Source organism: Nerophis lumbriciformis, linkage group LG28, assembly GCF_033978685.3.
Source record: "Nerophis lumbriciformis linkage group LG28, RoL_Nlum_v2.1, whole genome shotgun sequence".
Classification (NCBI taxonomy): domain Eukaryota; kingdom Metazoa; phylum Chordata; class Actinopteri; order Syngnathiformes; family Syngnathidae; genus Nerophis; species Nerophis lumbriciformis.
The window spans coordinates 7,595,691-7,613,508 of record NC_084575.2 but is presented as its reverse complement, the minus strand read 5'-3'; the positions used below and the strand labels follow the sequence as shown (position 1 = coordinate 7,613,508).

Here is a 17,818-nt window from a genome sequence, read left to right as displayed (position 1 = left end):
CTTCGCTGCACTTCTGTTTGTTTTTTGTTGGGTTTAAGAATGTTGCTTTCGCAGAAGGAAGAATGAGGAGAGGATCCATCCATTTTCTACCGCTTATTCCCTTTGGGGTCGCGGGGGGCGCTGGAGCCTATCTCAGCTACAATCGGGCGGAAGGCGGGGTACACCCTGGACAAGTCGCCACCTCATCGCAGGGCCAACACAGATAGACAGACAACATTCACACTCACATCCACACACTAGGGCCAATTTAGTGTTGCCAATCAACTTATCCCCAGGTGCATGTCTTTGGAAGTGGGAGGAAGCCGGAATACCCGGAGGGAACCCACGCAGTCACGGGGAGGACATGCAAACTCCCCACAGAAAGATACCGAGCCCGGGATTGAACCCAAGACTACTCAGGACCTTCGTATTGTGAGGCAGACGCACTAACCCCTCTGCCACCGTGAAGCCGTGAGGAGAGGATATTGCGCGTAAAAGTAAAGCCAACTGATCACAGCTCTGCAGTCCTGGTCACAGTTGACGTGAGGTCGGACTATTTTGGAGGTGCACGTGACACGTCAAGGTTGGCTGGTAGGTTGGTAGTGGGAGGAGCGAGTTGGCGTCACTCGATGCTGCAGCACAATGAAACTTGTATCTGTGCAGACTGATTTAATGCAGTCATGACGGTATTAAAATCCCAGCAGGAGGTTTTCTGTAAGTTGTTACTTTTTATCAATAATTTATGTAAATACAGAAAACAAGATCAATTACACAATTCATAATAATCAATAACTGATGATTATTCCATGTGTAGAAGAACATCACCACAAAGTGGTGTCTGTCCACTTGGAAAATATTATATTTGATGGACTAAAACAAATTTGACACATCTGAGCTGAAGTTTGTTTGTGTTGTCTTGCGGACGTCCAACAGATGAACGCTCGTCAAGAAGAACGTCCCCTTCAGCAGCAGGAGGATGCACAGCCCCCCCACATTAAAGAAGAAGAGGAGGATCTCTGGGTTACTCAAGAGGAAGAGTTTCTTCCAGGGCAGGAGGAGACTGAGCTCAGCAAGTTTCCACTGACTATTGTCTCTGTGAAGACTGAAGAGCATGAAGACAAAGCACCTGAGTCCTCACAGCTTCATCACAGTCCAAGTAAGCACATATCATTTTATTCTCAGGGCATTCAATCCATCACAACTGGACTGTTCACTTTGTCTTAGAAGACTCATCCAAGTAGGCTTCATCACGTCATGCTCATACACTTCAAGTCTTAAATCTAATCATTGGAATTTAGAGGGGTACTGCACCTTTTGGGGGAATTTTTCTATCGTTCACAATCATTATAAAAGACATGATGGTGGATATGTATATAAAAAAAAACCAACATTCTAATTAGGACTGGGCGATATGGCCTTTTGTTAATATCTCGATATGTTTAGTCCATGTCATGATACACCATATATATGTGGATATGTTTAGGCCATGTCACGATACACCATATATATGTGGATATGTTTAGTCCATGTCACGATACACCATATATATGTTGATATTTTGCCTTAGCCTTGAATGAACACTTGATGCATATAATCACAGCAGTATGATGATTATTTGTGTCTACATTAAAACATTCATCTTCATACTGCATTAATATATGCTACTTTTAAACTTTCATGCAGAGAGGGAAACCACAACTAAGTCAATTAATAAAAGTGTATTTATTAAACAGTTATTAAGCAGTGGCACAAACATTCATGTCATTTCAAAACAGAAAGTGCAAGATTGTCAGAGACATTTTAAAAGAAGCTATTAGTGCACTTTTGTGCATGATGTCACTAAGATGACATCAAAACAACACTAAATTAAAGTGCACTTTTTGTACAGAACACCACTACAATAGTTTAAAACAAATAAAGTGCACTTTTGTGCATGATGTCACATAAGATATTTCAATAAGTGTCAAATAAAAATTAGCTGCATAATAGGAAATCAAATAGTGTATGTCCTTCACTATGTGAAGGACATACACTCAATAGTCACATATTGTTGACTATTTGTTTCATATGGTGTTAAACTGGAAATGGTTGCTTGGACATTTTGTGGGCGTGGCACCGAACGGAGATGTTGACATGCAGAGTTTCAAGCACTCTTCATTCTCTAGCGGGTGACTTTTCAAATGATGCTACATTAGCAGTGCTGCTACTTTTTGTAGCAACGCTTTTGCCGCATACTTGTTCACCATCTACCCGCTTGAAGCCAAACCACCGCCAGACGATGGACCCCCTGCTGTTTGTCTTGGGAATTAATTCTTCCTTCATTTGTTACCAGATTGGCACCTTCTTTCTCTCATATTACCACTAGCACCACAGCTAACGTTACCATGCCGCTCCATGAGAGCGTATGACGTTGCACACGTGACAGTATGTGACGTATGTAAGAAGGTGCGCTTGTTTTATGTCTCTGTGAGAAGGAGAGACAAGAAAGAGTGAGAAGAGCCTGTAGTGTAATGCCTGCAGCTAAAAGCAACTGTGTGAGAACGTATACTCCAATATCACCATATAGTCATTTTCTGTATCGCACAGAGACAAACCCACGATATATCCAGTATATTCCATACATCACCCAGCCCTAATTCTAACTCATAAATGTAAATAAAAGTCCACTTGCAATGGAGCCAATGGGAGGTCCTCTATAACCATCCAAAATACACCAACAATACTCCATTTGCATTTTGTGGCTTGAATGTCCACCAAGTGTTAATTGAGTTGAGTTGAGTTGAGTTTATTTGGAACATGCAAGCATACGATATGATACATCACACATGCATGCATACAACATGATACATCACACATGCATGCATACAACATGATACATCACACATGCATGAATACAACATGATACATCACACATGCATGCATGCATACAACATGATACATCACACATGCATGCATACAACATGATACATCACACATGCATGCACACAACATGATACATCACACATGCATGCATACAACATGATACATCACACATGCATGCATACAACATGATACATCACACATGCATGCATACAACATGATACATCACACATGCATGCATACAACATGATACATCACACATGCATGCATACAACATGATACATCACAAATGCATGCATACAACATGATACATCACACATGCATGCATACAACATGATACATCACACATGCATGCATACAACATGATGCATCAGACATGCATGCATACAACATGATACATCACACATGCATGCATACAACATGATACATTACACATGCATGCATACAACATGATGCATCAGACATGCATGCATACAACATGATTCATCACACATGCATGCATACAACATGATACATCACACATGCATGCATACAACATGATACATCACACATGCATGCATACAACATGGTACATCACACATGCATGCATACAACATGATACATCACACATGCATGCATACAACATGATACATCACACATGCATGCATACAACATGATACATTACACATGCATGCATACAACATGATACATCAGACATGCATGCATACAACATGATACATCACACATGCATGCATACAACATCATACATCACACATGCATGCATGCATACAACATCATACATCACACATGCATGCATACAACATGATGCATCACACATGCATGCATACAACATGATACATCAGACATGCATGCATACAACATGATACATCACACATGCATGCATACAACATGGTACATCACACATGCATGCATACAACATGATACATCACACATGCATGCATACAACATGATACATCACACATGCATGCATACAACATAATGCATCAGACATGCATGCATACAACATGATTCATCACACATGCATGCATACAACATGATACATCAGACATGCATGCATACAACATGATACATCACACATGCATGCATACAACATGATACATCACACATGCATGCATACAACATGATACATCACACATGCATGCATACAACATGGTACATCACACATGCATGCATACAACATGATACATCACACATGCATGCATACAACATGATACATTACACATGCATGCATACAACATGATGCATCACACATGCATGCAAACAACATGATACATCACACATGCATGCAAACAACATGATACATCACACATGCATGCATACAACATGATACATTACACATGCATGCATACAACATGATACATCACACATGCATGCAAACAACATGATACATCACACATGCATGCATACAACATGATACATTACACATGCATGCATACAACATGATACATCACACATGCATGCATACAACATGATACATCACACATGCATGCATACAACATGATACATCACACATGCATGCATACAACATGATACATCACACATGCATGCATACAACATGATACATCACACATGCATGCATACAATACAATACATTTCTGGGTGTTGTTGATAAATGGTTTTTAGCCTTGCATAGGAGAGTTTTAACTTGCACTTACAGATGTAGCGACCAACTGTAGTTACTGACAGTGGGTTTCTGAAGTGTTCCTGAGCCCATGTGGTGATATCCTTTACACACTGATGTCGCTTGTTGATGCAGTACAGCCTTTGGGATCGAAGATCACGGGCTTAGCTGCTTACGTGCAGTGATTTCTCCAGATTCTCTGAGCCCTTTGATGATATTACGGACCGTAGATGGTGAAATCCCTAAATTCCTTGCAATAGCTGGTTGAGAAAGGTTTTTCTTAAACTGTTCAACAATTTGCGCACGCATTTGTTGACAAAGTGGTGACACTCGCCCCATCCTTGTTTGTGAATGACTGAGCATTTCATGGACTCTACTTTTATACCCAATCATGGCACCCACCTGTTCCCAATTTGCCTGCACACCTGTGGGATGTTCCAAATAAGTGTTTGATGAGCATTCCTCAACTTTATCAGTATTTATTGCCACCTTTCCCAACTTCTTTGTCACATGTTGCTGGCATCAAATTCTAAAGTTAATGATTATTTGCAAGAACATTTTTTTTTATGAGTTTGAACATCAAATATGTTGTCTTTGTAGCATATTCAACTGAATATGGGTTGAAAAAGATTTGCAAATCATTGTATTCCGTTTATATTTACATCTAACACAATTTCCCAACTCATATGGAAACCGGGTTTGTACATATGTTGACCAGATGTTGAGATATTTGCTGGGAGTCCATATTGGTTCTCCACCAGCGTCCCACTTTTGTTGATAAATAAATCTAATCAGCTATTGAATAGTTTTTCCATGATTTTGGAGAATGGTGGAAGTAATGAAACTGGTGTGTAGTTAGTAAACTGGTGTATGTCTCCATTCTTAGAAATTGGTACGACTTTTGCAATTTTCATTTTGTCAGGGAATTTGCGGGTTATAAAAATGATACGTTGCTGATATATGTCAGAGGTTCTGAAATGTCTTCTAGAACCTTTTTTATGGTTACCATATCTATTCCATGACAGTCGGTTGAGGTCTTGGATTTACAATGTTTTACAATTTTGATTATTTCTTCTTTTGTCACGTTCTTAAGAAACATGGAATTGGGATTTCTGTCTATGAGCTCACTCAAGTCCTCAACTGATCCATCATCTGCATTTGGAAATCTTTGTTCCACATTGTTTCCGATATTAACAAAGTAATCATTAAAACGTTCAACTATTTGGTTCATATTGTCATTTTTTGTATTTCCATGTAGAAAGTACTGGGGGTAATCTTTCTTAGCAGCATTTTTAATGATGCTATTTAGGATGCCCCATGTTGCTCTCATGTTGTTTCTGTTTTTCTTTAATAATTGTCTGTAGTATTCCTTCTTACATGTTCCTAGTATACCAATTAGCTTCTTTTTATATTTATTATACTTATTTTCTGCCTCTATAGATGTCTGTGTTATTAATATTCCATATAATGTCTTTTTTTTGTGACAAGCATTTTTCAGTCCTTTTGTCATCCATGGTTGGTTGTTTTTCTTTTGCTTCTTACTAACTTCTTTCCATGGACAACATAAACATTGATATTATACATGTGGGCCAATATATATATATATATATATATATATATATATATATATATATTTGATGTGGCAAGCTACTTTTGCAGTGTATAGCTTAGCTACATTTAATTGAGAGTATAGCTTAGCTCCATTTAATTGAGAATAACTTGTAGCTTAGCTTACTACATTGTCCAGGTAGCTTGCCCATCACTGTCTATTTGGCCTAGCTCACATGTCAATAGTTTGAATACTGCAAACTTCAATACAGTAACACCTCATTTGTTCTGCAGACGTCCAGCGGGTGTCAGCGGGGAGTCATGAAGAGGAGTGGCACACCAGTGTGGGACAGAAGGAGCTACAGGCCCCCTCCCACATTAAAGAGGAGCAGCTTCATGATGAAGATGAAGCTCAGTCCTTACAGCTTCATCACAGTCAAAGTGAGGAGAACAGAGGGGCGGAGCTTGTAAGTCAACACATCACAGAAGCTGATGGAGAGCATTGTGAAGATATCAAGTCAGAACCAGACAGCATCTTTGCTCCACTGTCAGACATGGACCACATGATGTCACACTCTTCTGATCACAGTGACCACATCCAAAAACCTTTGGAGAGTAAAAATGACTCTAAAGGTGATACGAGACATCACACTAACAACAAACACGTTGACTGCTCTGAATGTGGGAAATCATATAGATGGAAGAGTAATTTTACAAGACATGTGAGAACACATACTGGAGAGAAACATTTTACTTGCTCTGTTTGTAGGAAGAGTTTCTCCAGAAAGGAACGCATGACCACACACATGAGAACACACACTGGAGAGAGACCTCTTGCTTGCTCAGCTTGCGCTAAAAGATTCAACAATAAGAATGACATGATATTACACATGAGAACACACACAGGTGAGAAACCTTTTACTTGCTCTGTTTGTAAGAAGAGTTTCTCCAGAAAGGAACACATGACCACACACATGAGAACACACACTGGAGAGAAACCTTTTACTTGCTCTGTTTGTAAGAAGAGTTTCTACAGCAAGCAAATCATGACCAAACACATGAGAACACACACTGGAGAGAAACCTTTTGCTTGCTCAGTTTGTGCTAAAAGATTCAACACTAAGAATGAAATGATATTACACATGAGAACACACACAGGTGAGAAACCCTTTACTTGCTCTGTTTGTAAGAAGAGTTTCTCCACAAAGCGTACCATGACCACACACATGAGAACACACACTGGAGAGAAACCTTTTACTTGCTCTGTTTGTAAGAAGACTTTCTACAGCAAGCAAATCATGACCAAACACATGAGAACACACACTGGAGAGAAACCTTTTGCTTGCTCAGCTTGTGCTAAAAGATTCAACACTAAGGATGTAATGATATTACACATGAGAACACACACAGGTGAGAAACCCTTTACTTGCTCTGTTTGTAAGAAGAGTTTCTCTAGAAAGCAACACATGACCAGACACATGAGAACACACACTGGAGAGAAACCTTTTTCTTGCTCATCTTGTGCTAAAAGATTCAACTCTAAGAATGACATGATATTACACATGAGAACACACACAGGTGAGAAACCTTTTACTTGCTCTGTTTGTAAGAAGAGTTTCTACAGCAAGCAAATCATGACCAAACACATGAGGAGAACACACACTGGAGAGAAACCTTTTGCTTGCTCAGCTTGTGCTAAAAGATTCAACACTAAGAATGAAATGATGTTACACATGAGAACACACACAGGTGAGAAACCCTTTACTTGCTATGTTTGTAAGAAGAGTTTCTCTAGAAAGCAACACATGACCAGACACATGAGAACACACACTGGAGAGAAACCTTTTTCTTGCTCAGCTTGTGCTAAAAGATTCAACACTAAGAATGACATGATATTACACATGAGAACACACACAGGTGAGAAACCCTTTACTTGCTCTGTTTGTAAGAAGAGTTTCTCCAGAAAGGAACACATGACCATACACATGAGAACACACACTGGAGAGAAACCTTTTGCTTGCTCAGCTTGTGCTAAAAGATTCAACACTAAGAAGAAAATTATATTACACATGAGAACACACACTGGAGAGAAACCTTTTGCTTGCTCAGTGTTAGAATAATAATGGATATATTATCACACTAACTTTAGTATGCTTAAAGTTTGTTGCTTTAGTTATTAGTTATTGTGCTCAAGTTAGACTTTTCTATTTGTGCAAGGACAAAAACTTGTCTGAGGGGTGGACTCAGCCACAGATGTTATCTTTGTTTTAGCCCGCTAACAGCCAAGGACTTCAAAGACCTCAACGAAGATAAGATGACAACACGCAGACGAAGCGGAGACAAGGCGAAATCACAAGGCCTCACCACATTCCGTCATGTATTGTGCGTTCTGGACCTGCTTTGCATAAAATATGTGACCACTCCTTTTAGAGGCGGCCTCAGTGATGTTGACTGTGGAACTCTTGAATAAATAGAGGGACGCAGGAGCTGAACCTTAGAGCATAGGGCGAGACTGTGACTAAGTGTGCAGCTCCATGCGTTCTCCACATGAGCTAAATTGAACTCTGTCTCTGCATGATTCCTTGCTTCTTGTCTGATTAATAGATGTTATCAGTGTTTGAACCTGACACTCACGTTGTGCTTAAAAATTCAACACTAAGAAGGAAATTATATTACACATGATAACACACACAGTTGAGAAACATTTTGCTTGCTCCGTTTGTAAGAAGAGTTTCTCCAGAAAGCAAAACATGACCACACACATGAGAACACACACTGGAGAGAAATCGTTTAGTTGCACTGCGTGTGATAAGATGTTCAGGTATAAGTATCAGGTCAGTAAACACAAGTGTGTAACAGTCATGGAAGCTGCAGGGATTTAAAAACACTTAAAGGCCTACTGAAATGAAATGTTCTTATTTAAACGGGGATAGCAGATCCATTCTATGTGTCATACTTGATCATTTCGCGATATTGCCATATTTTTGCTGAAAGGATTTAGTAGAGAACATCGACGATAAAGTTCGCAACTTTTGATCGCTAATAAAAAAGCCTTGCCTGTACCGGAAGTAGCGTGACGTCACAGGTTGAAAGTCTCCTCACATTTCACCAGCAGCGAGAGCGATTGGGACTGAGAAAGCGACGATTACCCCATTAATTTGAGCCAGGATGAAAGATTTGTGGATGAGGAACGTGAGAGTGAAGGACTAGAGTGCAGTGTAGGACGCATCTTTTTTCGCTCTGACCGTCACTTAGGTACAAGGGCTCATTGGATTCCACACTCTCTCCTTTTTCTATTGTGGATCACGGATTTGTATTTTAAACCACCTGGGATACTATATCCTCTTGAAAATGAGAGTCGAGAACGCGAAATGGACATTCACAGTGACTTTTATCTCCACGACAATACATCGGCGAAACACTTTAGCTACGGAGCTAATGTGATAGCATCGTGCTTAACTGCGGATAGAAACAGAAGAAATAAGCCCCTGACTGGAGGGATAGACAGAATATCAACAATACTACTATTATTTCTACTATCAGGAGACACCGAACCAAACTCTGGACCTGTAACCACACGGTTAATGCTGTACCGCCTGACGAAGCCTAGCAATGCTGTTGCCAACAACGCCATTGAAGCTAACTTAGCTACGGGACCTCGACAGAGCTATGCTAAAAACATTAGCTCTCCACCTACGCCAGCTCTCATCTGCTCATCAACACCCGTGCTCACCTGCGTTCCAGCGATCGACGGCGCGACGAAGGACTTCACCCGATCATCGATGCGGTCGGCGGCCCGGAGATGGAGGAAGTCAACCCAGACAGGTGAGGACAGCGGCGCGGCGGCGGCGGGCGTTGTAGCTTTCGACGACACCCCGGCCGCCATCAGAGTCGGCAAGAAACATATATTTCCCCAAAGTTACGTACGTGACATGCACATAGCGGCACGCACGTACGGGCAAGCGATCAAATGTTTGGAAGCCAAAGCTGTACTCATGGTAGCGCGTCTGCTATCCAACTCAAAGTCCTCCTGGTTGTGTTGCTGCAGCCGCCGCTAATACACCAATCCCACCTACAGCTTTCTTCTTTGCTGTCTCCATTGTTCATTGAACAAATTGCAAAAGATTCACCAACACAGATGTCCAGAATACTGTGGAATTATGTGGTGAAAACAGACGACTTAAGCTGGCTACCGTGCTAATCAAAAATGTCTGCTTCAACCCGTGACGTCACGCGCAAACGTCATCATACCGAGACGCACTGGCTGAGGCTCGCAGTAATCCCGCCTCCTTGTGCTGGATGCCGTAGAATGCACCCCCTGACGGGAGTGTTATATCAACTAAAGCCCACACTTAAACTTTCCACGTGCAATATTGAATCTATTTAAAAAAGTTATTTAATAAGAAGCCAAAAAGTGCAAAAACAATAATGTTCGCGCCGGAGGAGCCGTGAACGACTGCAGGGACACAACATTAGGTACACCTGCAGACTGCAGCACGGATTTCTTATTTCGTTCATTCACAACTCCTCCAACACGAACATTAATGTTTTTGCACTTTTTGGCTTCTTATTAAATAACTTTTGTAACCTATTTTTATGGGCTTTCCTCTTTGTGATTTTCCTGTTATACGCTGTTATACAGTATATGCCTTGAGCTCTTATTTTGAAGGCGCTAAGAGCGGAAGTGATGACACATTGGAGTGGAGCGGAGGTTTTTGAAAGAAGGTAAATAAGGTGGTCCTCGTGTAAACTGGAGCCTCCGTGTTTGTTATTTTGTAGTTTCATACAGTATAGGCGACATTTATAAACCCTCGGTTACACTTTTTTAAATAGATTCAATCTTGCACGTGGAAAGTTTAAGTGTGGGCTTTAGTTGATATAACACTCCCGTCAGGGGGTGCATTCTACGGCGGGGGTACATTATCCGGCGCAACAGCGGCGCATGGACTTCATTTATAAGTAAAGGTAAGACCATAATAACGTTTTTTTAATTAAATGTGCTTTTTTGTGTGCTACAGTTTGTTTGTGTAAAGTTAAAGTTAAGTTAAAGTAGCAATGATTGTCACACACACACTAGGTGTAATGAAATGTGATGACCCTTGATAACCCCCTGGGAGGTGAGGGGAGCAGTGGGCAGCAGCGGCGCCGTGCCTGGGAATCATTTTTGGTGATTTAACCCCCAATTCCAACCCTTGATGCTGAGTGCCAAGCAGGGAAGAATGCTGGTATGAGCTTTTAAACATAACCCGTTAACTGCTGCCAATCAAATGGTGAATAAGATACTCTTTAGGGTTCATATGTTTGTAAATCTGACTGTGATGAAGTCAGTGCCTCACCAGCCATCAACCTCACCGCATGCCACTGGTATTTATAAATGGTAGATTTATATAGGCTAGTAAGGTCAAGTTTGGGCTATCTTGCTTCTGCAGCCTTCATCAGAGGTGTCACGTGATGTTAGCGTGACGTGTTATATGGATTGTTCCATCCCACCTGAAGTGGTGTCCCCTGGTGTGCGCCGGGGGTAGGGCGGGGCGCCCCCTGTCGTCTGGATGTCTACCAAACGGCCCTGCAGGACTGTGTCCCAGGTGTGGGATAGTTGGTAACTTGTCAAGTACAAATCTTTACCTTACTAGCCTATATAAATCAACCATTTATAAATTTAAAAAAATTGTTGATGCATATTAAAACTTTGTTCAACTCTGGACGCTGCAGGTCTCCTGTGACGTGTGTGATCAGCGGAACCGCTAGGAAGCGACTTCCACAGTTTAATAACTGAGGAAATATGTCCCTGGACACATGAGGACTTTGAATATGACCATTGTATGATCCTGTAACTACTTGGTATCAGATTGATACCTAAATGTGTGGTATCATCCAAAACTAATGTAAAGTATCAAAGAAGAGAAGAATAAGTGATTATTACATTTTAACAGAAGTGTAGATAGAACATGTTAAAAGAGAAAATAAGCAGATATTAACAGTAAATGAACAAGTAGATTAATAATCAATTTTTACAGTTTGTCCCTCATAATGTGTACAAAATAATAGGTGTATAAATGACACAATATGTTACTGCATACGTCAGCAGACTAATTAGGAGTCTTTGTTTGTTTACTTACTACTAAAAGACAAGTTGTCTAGTATGTTCAACATTTTATTAAAGGACTTAACTGCAATAATAAACTTATGTTTCATGTACACTCAGATTTTTTGTTCCAATAAAGCCAATAATGACATTTTTGTGGTTGCCTTTATTTCTAAATGTATCAAAGTATCGAAATACTGAAGCTCATGGAGAGAATGCCAAGAGTGTGCAAAGCATTAATCAGAGCAAGGGTGGCTAATTTAGAACTTTACAGTACAGATAAGAACAACATTTCCTTACATAAGCTCATGGTAGTGCAGGATAAAAAAGCAATAAGGTGCATATATAAATAAATAAATAGGTTACTGTACAGATAAATATATTGCACTTTTTCACATGCGTCCACGTTTATGGATGTATGTTATATTGTCTTTTTTATTCCAGCCAGTTAATAAAAACCAATAACCAATAAAAAGTAGCAATGATTGTCACACACACACTAAGTGTGGCAAAATGATTCTCTGCATTTGACCCATTGCCCTTGATCACCCCCTGGAAGGTGAGGGGAGCAGTGAGCAGCAGCAGTGGCTGCACCCGGGAATCCTTTTGGTGATTTAACCCCCAATTCCAACCCTTGATGCTGAGTGCCAAGCAGGGAGGTAATGGCTCCCATTTTTATAGTCTTTGGTATGACTCGGCCGGGGTTTGAACTCACAACCTACCCATCTCAGGGCGGACACTCTAACCACTAGGCCACTGAGTACAGTTTGGTAGAGTGGTATCTCGGTTTTTGTTAGTAAGTCATTCCAAAAAGTCAGACAAAGACCGAATTGTTCGAAAACCAGAGCCATTTCCTTTTTTGGGAAAAAAATATCTAAATACTATTACACGTTCCAGACACCCAAAAATATGTATAAATGATGAATTAAATGGATGAATGAATATTTACCACCGCCTTCACCTTTTGTGAAGGACTATTGTTGGCAAAAACAGAGTTTAACGGAAAGGTAAGAGGGGATGGGAGAGTCACACAGACAGCACCTTTGTATAGGGATGTCCGATAATGGCTTTTTGCCGATATCCGATATTCCGATATTGTCCAACTCTTTAATTACCGATACCGATGTCAACCGATACCGATATATACAGTCGTGGAATTAACACATTATTATGCCTAATTTGGACAACCAGGTATGGTGAAGATAAGGTTCTTTTAAAAAAATAAAAAATAAAATAAAATAATTTTCTTGAATAAAAAGAAAGTAAAACAATATAAAAAAAGTTACATAGAAACTAGTAATGAATGAAAATACTGTTAAAGGTTAGTACTATTAGTGGACCAGCAGCACGCACAATCATGTGTGCTTACGGACTGTATCCTGTCATGTCTGTGTAATCATGTTTTGTTTTAGTCATGTTTTGTTTTGTTTAGTTATTGGACTCTTTAGTTTCTGGTTGTTCACTCCCTTGTTTTGTTTCCATAGCAACCCATTAGTTTTCACCTGTCACGTCACGCACCTGTTTCACGTTTTGAGTCACGCACCTGTTTTCGTTAATCATGCCTGTGTTATTTAAGCTTTTCTTTTTCTGTTGGTCAGCCTGGCGACATCACATTTATGCTCTGCACACTCTTTATCCTCTCAAGCCGTGTTCACAGTCCCATGCCACAGTAAGTGTTTCGTTTCGTGTTCTGAGTTAATTGCCTTTGTGCTATAGTCTTTTTGGTTTCATAGTTTGTTCTCCGCCATTGTGCGCACCTTTAGTTTGTTCATTTTGTTATTGTAAAAATAAAATATGTACTCACATTCCCGTCTCGCCCGAGCCAACTTTCCGTTGCCTTCCGGAAAAACAAAACCCAAGGACCAAGTCATGACAGTATCCCTTGCAGACTGTATTGATATATATTGATATATAATGTAGGAACCAGAATATTAATAACAGAAAGAAACAACCCTTTTGTATGAATGAGGGAGGGAGGTTTTTTGGGTTGGTGCACTAATTGTAAGTGTATCTTGTGTTTTTATGTTGATTTAATAAAAAAAATAAAAATACAAATAATAATAAAAAAAAAAAAAAACAATACCGATAATTTAAAAAAAAAGTGATACCGATAATTTCCGATATTACATTTTAAAGCATTTATCGGCCGATAATATCGGCATGGCGTAGTGGGTAGAGCAACTGTGCCAGAAACCTGAGGGTTGCAGGTTCGCTCCCCGCCTCTTACCATCCAAAAATCGCTGCCGTTGTGTCCTTGGGCGGGACACTTCACCCTTTGCCCCCGGTGCCACTCACACCGGTGAATTGAATGATGAATGATAGGTGGTGGTCGGAGGGGCCGTTGGCGCAAATTGCAGCCACGCTTCCGTCAGTCTACCCCAGGGCAGCTGTGGCTATGAAAGTAGCTTACCACCACCAGGTGTGAATAAATGATGGGTTCTACATGTAGAGCGACTTTGGGTACTGTCGGAGGCAGATATTTACATATATCCGTATTTAAGTGTTACTTCTTTTGATTTCATAATCATATTAGTGTTTTTCTTCCAATTGTGGTCTTTTGGTTGTCTGCAAATACTGTGTGCTAAACCTTGAGTGAGGAATGTAAGAAAGAGAGATACTCCTTTCTCTTATCTAGCCTTATGTCCAGGTGCGGAGGACAATGGGCATGTGTTTTGGCTGGAGGGACATGACTGCGAGGGTGGGAGGGAGAGAGACTTGATAGGGGAGAGGGTTTTTCATGGGAGGGGGGCAGACCATCTTGGCGGCGCGATTGAATGTTCTATGCTGGACTGGTCTCAATGTATTTACAAAGCTTTGCAAATATACTACAAAATACCTATTCTGTCTCTGGTGGTTTTTCTACTCAGCTTTAAGTGTCGTAAAGAGCTTGGGAGCGACTTGTGACTTGAATTCCCTGGGAGGAACAACTGGTCCAAACGCAACAGTACTTAGAAAAGCGCTATATAAATCTCAGGTATTATTATTATTATTATTATTATTATTGGACATCTCTACCTTTGTACTTTGCTCGGAGTTCCAATACAAGTGTGTGACATATCAGTACATTTGGACACACCTTCTCATTCATGACTATTTGCATTGTAGATTGTCATCAAAACTATGAATGAACACAAAAAAAAGTGAAATAACTGAAGACATGTTTTATATTGTAGTTTCTTCAAAATAGCCACCCTTGTTCTGATTAATGCTTTGCACACTCTTGGCATTCTCTCCATGAGCTTCAAGAGGTAGTCACCTGAAATGGTTTTCCAACATTCTTGAAGGAGTTAGCTCATGGAGAGAATGCCAGGAGTGTGCAAAACAGTAATCAGAGCAAATGGTGGCTATTTTGAAGAAACTAGAATATAAAACATGTTTTCAGTTATTTTTTTGTCAAGTACATAACTCCACATGTGTTCATTCATAGTGTTGATGTGACAATCTACAATGTAAATAGTCAGGAGACGCTGTGTCCAAACTTTTGGCCTGTACTGTAGACCAGTGGTCCCCAACCACCGGGCCGCGGCCCGCTACCGGTCTGTGGATTGATTGGTACTGGGCCGCACAAGAAATAATTAGTTATTTCCGTTTTATTTATTATCTGAGCCTGAACGATTTTTTTTTAGTATTTTATTTTGAAAAATGACCGGATTCTCTGGGTTATATATTGGTCACTTGAGCGGTAAAATGTAACCCTGCTAGGAAAATGAGCAAAAAAACAGACATTTGGAAAGTTTCTTTGTGAAGGGGAAAAGGCTTTGGGAAGAGAGAGAAGAACAGCCTACGACTTCCAACAAAAGAAAGCTTTTAACAGACAATAGCAGAAGTCCTACTTGGAATATGGATTTATGGCAACAGGTGATTCCCCCGCACTCTGCATAATATGTGGCCAGCAGCTCTCTAATGAGGCCATGAAGCCTTCAAAACTGCTTGGCCACTTAGAGACCGAGCACCCTGGATTAAAAGACAAGTATTTTGAAAGAAAAAAGATGAAGATGAAAAAGAGAAGAAATGACCACATCAGTAAATGAGAATCACTGAGAGCATCGTACTTAGTGGCTAATCATATTGCTAAGGCTAAAAAGCCATTCACTATTGGTGAAGAATTGATCCTTCCTGCCGCTAAAGTCAACTTCTAGGAGAGGCTGCTAAGAAGATATCTCTGTCGGCTACACCGCGACTCGGCGCATTGAGGAAATAGCTGAAGACATTGAGACACAATTGTTAGAGAGGATTGCTAATCACCGTGGTAACGCACTCCAGCTTGACCAATCTACAGCGTTACGGTGAGTTCAAATTCTCATTTGTTTTTTATGTTGTATCTGCATTTTATTTTGAAGGCATGTAACCGTTTTTCTTAGCTGCTGAGTGGGAAAAGAAGTTAAAACACAAATGGTAAAAGTTCCGTGACGTGTGCAATTTTTGAGGCATATTTTTCTGAATTCTATTATATTTAAAAAAATATTTAATATACATATTTTTTTCTAAACACTTTATTCAGCATCAACAGTGCAGTACAACACAGTGTCTAAATAAGCAAGTGCTCACATTTATTTGACATTTTTTCTTGTAAAACCATCAATCCATCCATCCATTTTCTACCACTTATTCCCTTCAGGGTCGCTGGAGCCTATCTCAGCTACAGTCGGGCGGAAGGCGGGGTGCACTCTGGACAAGTCGCCACCTCATCACAGGGCCAACACAGATAGACAACATCACACACTAGGGACCATTTAGTGTTGCCAATCAACCTATCCATAGACTCCCCTTTAAGACCAGTTGATCTGCCGTTTCTTTTCTTTTCTCCTCTGCTCCCCTCTTCCTTGTGGAGAGAGGGGGGGGGCACAGGTCCGGTGGCCATGGATGAAGTGCTGGCTGTCCAGAGTCGGGACACGGGGTGGACCGCTTGCCTGTGCATCGGCTGGGAACATCTCTGCGCTGCTGAAACGTCTCCGCTCGGGATGGTTTCCTGCTGGCCCCACTATGGACTGGACTCTTACTATTATGTTGGATTCACTATGGACTGGACTCTCACAATATTATGTCAGACCCACTCGACATCCATTGCATTCGATCTCCCCTAGAGGGTGGGGGGTTACCCACATATGCGGTCCTCTCCAAGGTTTCTCATAGTCATTCACATCGACGTCCCACTGGGGTGAGTTTTTCCTTGCCCTTATGTGGGCTCTGTACCGAGGATGTCGTTGTGGCTTGTGCAGCCCTTTGAGACACTTGTGATTTAGGGCTATATAAATAAACATTGATTGATGATTGATTGATATCCCCAGGTGCATGTCTTTGGAGGTGGGAGGAAGCCGGAGTACCCGGAGGGAACCCACGCAGTCACGGGCAGAACATGCAAACTCCACACAGAAAGATCCCGAGCCCGGGATTGAACTCAGGACTACTCAGGACCTTTGTATTGTGAGGCACATGCACTAACCCCTCTACCACCGTGCTGCCCTCTTGTAAAACCTCCCCCACCAAATCTGCCCGCTTACCACTGACCTTTTCAAAACAAATACATGAAATTAAATTTCATAAAGAAATACAAACATGTGTGCTTACGGACTGTATTCCTGCACACTGTATTGATCTATATTGATATATAATGTATATATTGTGTTTTTTATGTTGATTTAATAATTTAAAAAAAATAAAACTAAAAATTATATATATTTAATTTCTTGTGTGGCCCGGTACCAATCGGTCCGCGGCCCGGTGGT

General features: G+C 40.7%; 2 protein-coding genes across 2 annotated transcripts in view; one reads left to right on the top strand and one right to left on the bottom strand.

Moving 5' to 3' along the window:
• Nucleotides 1–17,818, bottom strand: part of LOC133570505 (uncharacterized) — a 490,167-nt gene that overhangs the window by 430,379 nt on the left and 41,970 nt on the right. The window lies entirely within an intron of this gene.
• Nucleotides 913–11,755, top strand: LOC140680167 (uncharacterized). Its single transcript, XM_072916544.1, has 3 exons — nt 913–1,135; nt 6,302–6,729; nt 11,720–11,755. Exons 1-3 carry the CDS (start codon nt 913–915, stop codon nt 11,753–11,755), a joined length of 687 nt encoding a protein of 228 aa, XP_072772645.1.

Coding starts and splice junctions, on each gene's coding strand:
- LOC140680167 (XM_072916544.1), top strand. CDS start 913: ATGAACGCTCGTCAAGAAGAACGTCCCCTTCAGCAGCAGGAGGATGCA. Junction 1,136..6,301: donor ACAGCTTCATCACAGTCCAA/GTAAGCACATAT, acceptor TTTGTTCTGCAG/ACGTCCAGCGGGTGTCAGCG. Junction 6,730..11,719: donor AGAGTAATTTTACAAGACAT/GTGAGAACACAT, acceptor TGGACGCTGCAG/GTCTCCTGTGACGTGTGTGA.